General features: G+C 43.0%; 1 protein-coding gene across 1 annotated transcript in view; it reads right to left on the reverse strand.

Moving 5' to 3' along the window:
• LOC107558149 (rho GTPase-activating protein 9-like) overlaps positions 1 to 10,898 on the reverse strand; it is a 20,326-nt gene continuing 9,428 nt past the window's right edge. The window contains exons 2-4 of the mRNA XM_016241772.1: positions 2,912 to 3,343; positions 184 to 482; positions 1 to 6 (exon numbers count right to left, since the gene is read on the reverse strand). Coding sequence (XP_016097258.1) covers positions 1 to 6; positions 184 to 482; positions 2,912 to 3,266 — 660 coding nt within the window. The 5' untranslated portion in view covers positions 3,267 to 3,343. The remainder of the gene's footprint in view (positions 7 to 183; positions 483 to 2,911; positions 3,344 to 10,898) is intronic.

Consider the following 10,898-nt stretch of genomic DNA (forward strand, 5'->3'; position numbering starts at 1 on the left):
TCAGAACTTAATGTTTGATTAGTAATATGCATTGCTAAGAACTTCATTTGAACAACTTTAAAGATGATTTTCTCAATATTTAGATTTTTTTGCACCCTCAGATTCCAGATTTTCAAATAGTTGTATTTCAGCCAAATATTGTCCGATCCAAACAAACCATACATCACTGGAAAGCTTATTCACCTGTATGCGTCCCTGCGTGTGTCTGTGAGCGGCCGCGCTCATGTCCCACTGGCTGCAGGATTTAGTCGGGCTGCTGGGGCTCGGGTCCTGGTTCTGGTATGGGTTCTGGGGAAGGTTGCTGGAGCTTTGGCTGCGGGCGATCGGGACGCCGGGAACCGAGAGGTGACCCGAGGGCGAGGCGGAGGAACCGAACAGGGGTAACGTCGGGAAACGTCCTCGCGCTGAGACTCTGTGTTTGTCCATCAAGGCACTGCTGCAGCTGAGATTCTCCATGGAACGACAGAACTGCTTATCAGGCACTGAGAGGAACCACAGACAAAACAGGCCAATTAGACCTTAAAGAGACAGGTCATCCAGAAACGAAACGGGCTTCGTGACTTAATGGAAACTTCAGGAGATCTCTACCTTTTATTATACTGAAATATGAACTTAAAGGGATAGTTCATTCAAAAATTAAATTTTTTATTAATTATTTTAATTAATTAATTAATTATTCTGTCATTAATTACTCACCCTCATGTCGTTCCAAACCCGTAAGACCTTCGTTCATCTTCAGAACACAAATTAAGATATTTTTGATGAACTCCGAGAGCTCTCTGATCTCCGTAGACAGCAAGGATCCTAACACGATCAACGCACAGAAACGTAGCAAGGACATCGTTAAAATAGTGACATCAGTGGTTAAACAATTCGTCTCTCCACGTCACCCTGTAACGCCATTTTGGAGAGTATCACATACATAAACAAATACGTTTGATCTAATAAAGAAAAGAAAACAAAACAAATAGAATACAAAAAGAATAGAGAAGCTGGTGTTAGTTTTTTACATTTTTATTAAAGAAAACAAGCAGTAAGTAAATGAATAGAGTGCAAGTCTAAAAGGGTTAAAAAAAAAATTTAAAGTATAGAATTAGAATAGAGAGTGGTAGAGTTAAAGGGTCAAATAAAGATGGAAGTGATGTGTTTTTAGCCGATTCTTGAAGATGGCTAATTACGGTTGAACCACTGACGTCACACGGATAATTTTAACGATCTCCTTGCTACGTTTCTGTGCATTGATCGTGGTAATATCCTTGCTGTCTATGGAGCGTCAGAGAGCTCTCGGAGTTCATCTAAATATTTCAGAATTTGTGTTCCGAAGATGAACGAAGGTCTTACAGGTTTGGAATGACATGCATGTCAAGGCTTGCCTAGTGATGCTGGAAGCCGGTTTACGGAGAGTGTGTCCTAACCATCTCCAGCGATGTTGGATGATCTCTTCGTCTGCTGGTTTTTGGCTTGTGCGCTGCCAGAGTTCCTGATGGTAATCTGATCTGGAGAATGCACCGCAGACATATGTTGATAAATGTCTGTATCTTTTTGGTGGTGGTTACAGGGGTCCTCCATGTTTCAGAGCTATAGAGCAGCACTGACTTCACGTTTGTGTTAAACACCCTGATCTTTGTTTTGATGGACAAGTCTCTTGAGCTCCAGATACAGGTGCATCTCAGTTGGAGAAAAGCTGTCCTGGCCTTGCCAATCTTTGCTTTCACATCGGCGTCAGTTCCACCCTGTTAATTTATGATGCTGAATTATCATTGTGTATGAAATGTGCTATATAAATAAACTTGCCTTGACTTGCCTAAGTTTCGGCTTTACACGGGCGACAAGGAGATGGTGGTCCGAAGCAACGTCAGCGCCTTGTCTGACACGCACTTCTTGGAGGGACCTCCTGAATTTCTTGGTAATACATACATGGTCAATCTGGTTCTCGGTGGAGAGGTCCGCTGATATCCAGGTAGCCTTGTGTATTTGTTTGTGAGGGAAGACGCTTCCTCCTATGACTAGATTTCTTACGTCGCAAAGGTCAGCAAACCTCTCTCCATTTTCATTCATCTCCCCCAAGCCCTCTCGTCCCATGACCTCCTCATAGTTGTCTCTTGGCCGTTCTTTGCATTAAAGTCTCCCATTACCGTGGTGATGTCTCTTTCTGAGTGACTGTCAGTGATGGTCTGCAATCTGTTGTAAAAGTCTTCCTTATCATCTTCCTCGCTGTCATTTGTCGGGGCATAACACTGGATATTATTCCTGTTTAGTCTTCTCTTCTTAGTTCTAAATGAAGCAGTGTTGAGTCTTGGTCCATGTGCCTCCCATCCAATGAGCGCTCTCTGTGCAGTCTTGGAAAGCATGAAGGCCACTCCCTGGGTGTGTGACGCATTTTCTTCCTCGTGTCCTGAGAACAGCAGTAATTCTCATGTGGCGAGCCTTTTCCGGAGTGGATGGATGGAGGATGCTGATGTTATAATTCCTCATCTCCGCTGCCACCTGCGCTGTCTTTCCAGATTCAAACATGGTGCTCACAATGCATGTTCCGATGATGGTGGTGGTCCTGGTGGAAATGATGGTCTTCGGCCTGGTAGCTTCCAGTGTCTGGCTTTTATTACCCGGCTTTTCCAGCCGGAGATCCATCCTTTCCCAGAACCGATAAGTCAGTTGAAATCCTTGTTGGCATTTCTGTAGCAAGATCTTTTTTACGGGGAGGGGTTGCTAGCCCTTTGCCCAACCCTCCTCCTTTTACATCCGGGCTTGGGACTGGCAATGGCGGAATGACATGAGGGTGAGTAATCAATGACAGAATTTTCATTTTTGGGTGAACTAACCCTTTAATGTAAAACTCCATGAAAGTGAAAAAAAAAACAGTAACGACCCCAAACTTGAATGGTAGTGTATTTATAAAAATTAGATCTACCTGAGCCGTGCGTTTGCATGCAGGGTGTGAGGGAACCTCGTGGAATCATCTTGAAGCTCTCGGATGCTGATTGGCTGGAGGGTAGCGAGGGCCGGAATTGGCTGATAGGCAGCTCAATGACGTATGTCGCTGGCACATATATGGGTTTGACCTTCGCGCCGACCCCGATCCTCCGCGCCTGCCACCAGTCCGCATTGGTCTTTTTCAGCAGCAGAAAGCGCTCGCCCTCGTGTATGGAGACCAGATGGCCGTCAACGGAGCGGTACGAGTAATCATACTGAGCCTCCAGAACCACAGTACTGCCCAGCCTGGACCCCGAGATCACGGTTCCACGGCGCCAGCTTCCCGACAGCATGGTTCCTCTCAGAGACACACGGAGGGTGAGCGTTGGACAAAGACACCACCAGAGCGAGACGACACGAGTGCCATGATCTGAAACAGAAAGGCTTGTTACACTCACAATAAAATATACTGATATTATGCCACACTCTAAAAAATCCTGGGTTAAATATAACCCAGCGGTTGGATAGTTTTGACCCAGCGGTTGGGTTCAAACCAACCCAACCACTGGGTCAAAACAACCCAATACACTCTTAAAAATAAAGGTGCTTCACGATGCCATAGAAGAACCTTTTTGTCTAAATGGTTCCATAAAGAACCTTCAACATCTGAAAAACTTTTATGTTTGACAAAAGGTTCTTTGTGGCGAAAGAAGGTTCTTCAGATTATAAAAAGGTAAGAAAGAGATGGTTCTTTAAAGAAACTTTGACTGAATGCTTCTTTGTGGAACCAAAAATGGTTCTTCTATGGCATCGCTTGAAGAACCTTTTGAAGCACCTTTATTTTTAAGAGTGTAGCTGAGTTTGTCCCTTTTTAACCCAGCATTTTTTAGAGTGCAGTAATCACAGAAATGTAGCATTGCATCACTTGCTCATCAATGGATCCTTTTTATTTGTTTGTTTTATTTGACAAAACTTAAAACATAATACAAGTAACAATTAATCTCCGCACACCTGACGGCAATCGGTAGGTGCGTAGGAGACAAAGACCAAAAAGGTCAAAACTGAAAAACAAACACAAATGCCGCACACTACCAAACTATGCAAAAAGTATCAAAAACGTTTATTTATGACGTTTAATCAGAAATGACTTAGTCCTATACCAAATGGTAATTATCGGTGTGGTAATTGTGCTCAGTGCAATAATACATCAAAAACTTCAGACTTTATCACCTATGGGCATGAACAATGAAGCATTATTTAATGTGATGTTATAATGCATGTGGATTCGGGTGTATATGAATATGTGTATGTATGTAGTATATGTTTTTTTTTGAGTCAATGACGTCACTGTAAAAAATGCTGGGTTAAATATGGACAAACCCAGCGACTGGGTTGTTTTCAACCAACGGCTGCGTTAAATGTTTAACCCAGCCTTCTGGGTAGTAACACAACCGCTTGGTCAAAAACAACCCAATCGCTGGGTTTGTCCATATTTTATCCAGCGCTGGGTTGTATTTAACCCAGCATTTTTTAGAGTGTACCCATTGTGTGTTGTTATTAATCGATGGTCCTTTGCAGGGATTGGTCACAATTTATTTTTACATGTGGTTTAGTTTGTAATTACACGTTTAAAGATACCTGTTGAAGGTCATGCGACTGAAACGTCTTAAATAAACGTTTTTGATACTTAAAACATAATACAAAAAAGTGCAAAAAGACTAATTCATACACATTTCAAAACCGTCGAGGATAAAATACACAAAACAGCCATCGGCTTATTTCCATCGTGGTCCTCGGTATTTAAAAAAATGGACGAACAAATCATAAATGGAGTGCAATCCACATCAAGTTCAGAAACTCACCACACAAACTTCAAAACATGATAAAACAACCATTTTTTAACTTCCCTTCTAAAATCAACTTGTATCTCTTGAATACACTCAGTTAATTTATTCCAAGCAACAGAGCTCGTATATAAGAAAGTTTTTTTTCCCATTTCACTCTTAAACCTACAAGTATATTTAATTACTACTCGCCCTTGTAGAAAGAAAGGTACATAATATTCTAACAGAGACATTGCAGTGAATGGGTGCCGTCAGAATGAGAGTCTAAACAGCTGATAAAAACATCACAATAATCCACAGAACTCCAGTCCATCAGTTAACATCTGGAGAAGACAAAAGCTGAGACACATCCAGCATTAAGATGCTTTTAACTAAAACACGAGTCTGTAATCCATAATAACGCTGAAAAAGTGCATCTGCTGTTGTCTATCACATCAAAATCTAGTCACATATTTGTTTAGAGCTGTTTAAACGCTGCTTGATCTGCGCAGATTTCTCTCCGCTTTTTCACTGGAGGAAGCGTTATTATGGATTACAGACTCGTGTTTTAGTTAAAAAGGTCTTAATGCTGGATGTGTCTCAGCTTTTGTCTTCTCCAGATGTTAACTGATGGACTGGAGTGCTGTGGATTGTTGTGATGTTTTTATCAGCTGTTTGGACTCTCATTCTGACGGCACCCATTCACTGCAGAGCATCCATTGCTGAGACACTGATGCAGTGCTACATTTCTACAAACCTGATGAAGAAACAAACTCATCTACATCTAGGATGGCCTGAGGGTGAGCACATTTACAGCAAATTTGCAATTTTGACTGAACTATTCCTTTAAGAAAGTAGCATACAATTTAATTGAAATACAGCTCATAAAAAACTATGGAAATTAATGCAATTTCTACTTCAAATTCACTCAGATTTAAAAAAACAAAAACAAGTAATCGTTTATCTATTAAGAAGATTGTTGGTAGATTTTAAAACTTAACACATGCTTCTGTTGACAAGGCAGACATGGTCATTAATGCTCAAAATGGACTATTAATTCGTTTGGCCAATATATTGGTCCATTATCAGTTCTAAATTAAATTACCCTCTGACCAAACATATTTATAGACAAAACACATTGTGTAGTTGCAGCGCAGAGTTGATGAAATGTTAATAATTAATTCTATTATTTTAAGAAATTAAATAAAAATAATACTGACTAAAAATATGATTTTTTTTTTAAATGTACTATATTGAAATATTAAATTTAAAACTCATGGGCATCCAACATGACATCTCTTCCATCAGTTGCATTAATAACACGGGTATTAATGCAGCGCTGATATTTGTGGCGTGTGAACTGATGGATGATGGACTGAGAGACTGTGTGCTGTACGCTTGCAACACTGAAAGGCTTTTAACACAAACATTCAGTGTGTGTGTGACTTTTATTTCCTACATTATAGGGACCAAATGTTCCCAAAAAGATGGCAATATCCAAAATCCTTGACCTTGTGGGGACATGAGAAAAACAGTGCATATATCACACAGAATGAAGTGTGTTTTTTTGTGATTAACACTTCATTATGCTTTTGCTGCGAACACATTTACCAGCAACGATAATAACACATTTTCATTGACTTAATTCAGTGTGGACTGATAACAAATATAAAACAGAAACACAAAGGAAAAACAGAAACACATACATAAAAAAGGAGTAACAGAAATAATAAGAGAACATATACATGTGTTGTGTGTGTATACATATATATAAATATATGTAAGGAAATAACTGTAGGCCTATACATAATGTCAGAGATTAATAAAATGCAGGAAGAAAGCGTCTCATGAAATAAAGGTAAAACAAATCACACAAACAAAGAAACCTGCCATCCCACATACCTTAGATGACAACTTTAGAATGAAGTGTTTTGAGAATCTAAAATGCCTGCAGTTTTGTGTGAGGGGTAGGTTTAGGGTAAGAAAATACAGTTTGTACAGTAGAAAAACCATTACGCCTATAGAAAATTAACCCATAAAACATGGAAACACAACGTGTGTGTGTGTGTGTGTGAGAGAGAGAGTGTGAGTGTGTGAGAGGGTGAGTGTGTGAGAGTGTGAGTGTGAGAGAGTGTGTGTGAGTGTGAGTGTGAGTGTGTGGGTGGGGGTGTGTGAGAGTGTGTGTGTGTGAGAGTGTGAGAGTGTGTGTGTGTGAGAGTGTGAGAGTGTGTGTGTGTGAGAGTGTGAGAGTGTGTGTGTGTGAGAGTGTGAGAGTGTGTGTGTGTGAGAGTGTGAGAGTGTGTGTGTGTGAGAGTGTGAGAGTGTGTGTGTGTGAGAGTGTGAGAGTGTGTGTGTGTGAGAGTGTGAGAGTGTGTGTGTGTGAGAGTGTGAGAGTGTGTGTGTGTGAGAGTGTGAGAGTGTGTGTGTGTGAGAGTGTGAGAGTGTGTGTGTGTGAGAGTGTGAGAGTGTGTGTGTGTGAGAGTGTGAGAGTGTGTGTGTGTGAGAGTGTGAGAGTGTGTGTGTGTGAGAGTGTGAGAGTGTGTGTGTGTGAGAGTGTGAGAGTGTGTGTGTGTGAGAGTGTGAGAGTGTGTGTGTGTGAGAGTGTGAGAGTGTGTGTGTGTGAGAGTGTGAGAGTGTGTGTGTGTGAGAGTGTGAGAGTGTGTGTGTGTGAGAGTGTGAGAGTGTGTGTGTGTGAGAGTGTGAGAGTGTGTGTGTGTGAGAGTGTGAGAGTGTGTGTGTGTGAGAGTGTGAGAGTGTGTGTGTGTGAGAGTGTGAGAGTGTGTGTGTGTGAGAGTGTGAGAGTGTGTGTGTGTGAGAGTGTGAGAGTGTGTGTGTGTGAGAGTGTGAGAGTGTGTGTGTGTGAGAGTGTGAGAGTGTGTGTGTGTGAGAGTGTGAGAGTGTGTGTGTGTGAGAGTGTGAGAGTGTGTGTGTGTGAGAGTGTGAGAGTGTGTGTGTGTGAGAGTGTGAGAGTGTGTGTGTGTGAGAGTGTGAGAGTGTGTGTGTGTGAGAGTGTGAGAGTGTGTGTGTGTGAGAGTGTGAGAGTGTGTGTGTGTGAGAGTGTGAGAGTGTGTGTGTGTGAGAGTGTGAGAGTGTGTGTGTGTGAGAGTGTGAGAGTGTGTGTGTGTGAGAGTGTGAGAGTGTGTGTGTGTGAGAGTGTGAGAGTGTGTGTGTGTGAGAGTGTGAGAGTGTGTGTGTGTGTGTGGTTGGTGGGTTAACTGATAATCTCCAGCATGTTCTGATAATCCTCACTATAAAGCAGAATGCTAAATGACCCTTAATGTAGCACAGGCTCCAAATGTCTGAGACCACAAGAGAAAATGCTTTTATGCATCTCTTGTTAATTGTTTTCATTACAAATTATTTTAGCAACATAGCAACTTGAGTTGCATCATCTCATCTGCTGTAAATTGTGCAATGATTCAGTTACTTGAAAAATGAAGGTTCCTTATTGGCACTGATGGTTCAGCCTTTAACATCCATGGAACCTTTCAAATGCACAAAAGGTTCTTTATAATAGAAAAAGATAATTTAGGTTATTAAAATGTTCTTAATAAAACAAAACTAATTTATTTCCGATATTCAGAGATATTCATGTTCTCAGACTCTCTGTGTGTTTCTGCACTGATTCTCTATCACACAGGCACTCGGACGCCTCTCATAATGTCAGAGTAATGCAGTTGTGTGTGATAACAAGAGCCAACCATACTGACTCTGCGAGAAATAAGGAGATGAGACGCGACGTGCAGAAAACAGGAAACCACACGTGCTTTACCAGCACCAGAGTCCAACAGACTCACAGCGGCTCCAGCAGCGAGAACTAAACCAGAAAACACTCAGAGACCGCTTTCCTTCATCATTCACTGAGCGCAGATGGACGCCAGTCTGACTCACTGTTAACACATATGCTGAAGAACACACACACACAAAAACAAACACACAGACATTCACACACACACACACACACAAACAAACAAACAAACACACTCACTCACTCACACACACACACACACACACACTCTCTCTCTCTCTCTCACACACACACACACACACACACTCTCTCTCTCTCTCTCACACACACACACACACACACACTCTCTCTCTCTCTCTCACACACACACACACACACACACTCTCTCTCTCTCTCTCACACACACACACACACACACACTCTCTCTCTCTCTCTCACACACACACACACACACACACTCTCTCTCTCTCTCTCACACACACACACACACACACACTCTCTCTCTCTCTCTCACACACACACACACACACACACTCTCTCTCTCTCTCTCACACACACACACACACACACACTCTCTCTCTCTCTCTCACACACACACACACACACACACTCTCTCTCTCTCTCTCACACACACACACACACACACACTCTCTCTCTCTCTCTCACACACACACACACACACACACTCTCTCTCTCTCTCTCACACACACACACACACACACACTCTCTCTCTCTCTCTCACACACACACACACACACACACTCTCTCTCTCTCTCTCACACACACACACACACACACACTCTCTCTCTCTCTCTCACACACACACACACACACACACTCTCTCTCTCTCTCTCACACACACACACACACACACACTCTCTCTCTCTCTCTCACACACACACACACACACACACTCTCTCTCTCTCTCTCACACACACACACACACACACACTCTCTCTCTCTCTCTCACACACACACACACACACACACTCTCTCTCTCTCTCTCACACACACACACACACACACACTCTCTCTCTCTCTCTCACACACACACACACACACACACTCTCTCTCTCTCTCTCACACACACACACACACACACACTCTCTCTCTCTCTCTCACACACACACACACACACACACTCTCTCTCTCTCTCTCACACACACACACACACACACACTCTCTCTCTCTCTCTCACACACACACACACACACACACTCTCTCTCTCTCTCTCACACACACACACACACACACACTCTCTCTCTCTCTCTCACACACACACACACACACACACTCTCTCTCTCTCTCTCACACACACACACACACACACACTCTCTCTCTCTCTCTCACACACACACACACACACACACTCTCTCTCTCTCTCTCACACACACACACACACACACACTCTCTCTCTCTCTCTCACACACACACACACACACACACTCTCTCTCTCTCTCTCACACACACACACACACACACACTCTCTCTCTCTCTCTCACACACACACACACACACACACTCTCTCTCTCTCTCTCACACACACACACACACACACACTCTCTCTCTCTCTCTCACACACACACACACACACACACTCTCTCTCTCTCTCTCACACACACACACACACACACACTCTCTCTCTCTCTCTCACACACACACACACACACACACTCTCTCTCTCTCTCTCACACACACACACACACACACACTCTCTCTCTCTCTCTCACACACACACACACACACACACTCTCTCTCTCTCTCTCACACACACACACACACACACACTCTCTCTCTCTCTCTCACACACACACACACACACACACTCTCTCTCTCTCTCTCACACACACACACACACACACACTCTCTCTCTCTCTCTCACACACACACACACACACACACTCTCTCTCTCTCTCTCACACACACACACACACACACACTCTCTCTCTCTCTCTCACACACACACACACACACACACTCTCTCTCTCTCTCTCACACACACACACACACACACACTCTCTCTCTCTCTCTCACACACACACACACACACACACTCTCTCTCTCTCTCTCACACACACACACACACACACACTCTCTCTCTCTCTCTCACACACACACACACACACACACTCTCTCTCTCTCTCTCACACACACACACACACACACACACACAGACAAAAACAAACACACACAGACAATAACACACTCAAAGACAAAAAGAAACACTCCCCCCCACACACACAGACAAAAACAGACACACACACACACACACACACACACACACAGACACTCTCAGAAAATAAGACACACAGACCCTCACACACACACACAAACAAACAAACACACTCACTCACACACACACACACACACACACACACTCAGAAACAAACAAACTCACTCACAAACAAACAAAC

Source organism: Sinocyclocheilus grahami, unplaced genomic scaffold, assembly GCF_001515645.1.
Source record: "Sinocyclocheilus grahami isolate Dianchi unplaced genomic scaffold, SAMN03320097.WGS_v1.1 scaffold633.1, whole genome shotgun sequence".
NCBI classification, from domain to species: Eukaryota; Metazoa; Chordata; class Actinopteri; order Cypriniformes; family Cyprinidae; genus Sinocyclocheilus; species Sinocyclocheilus grahami.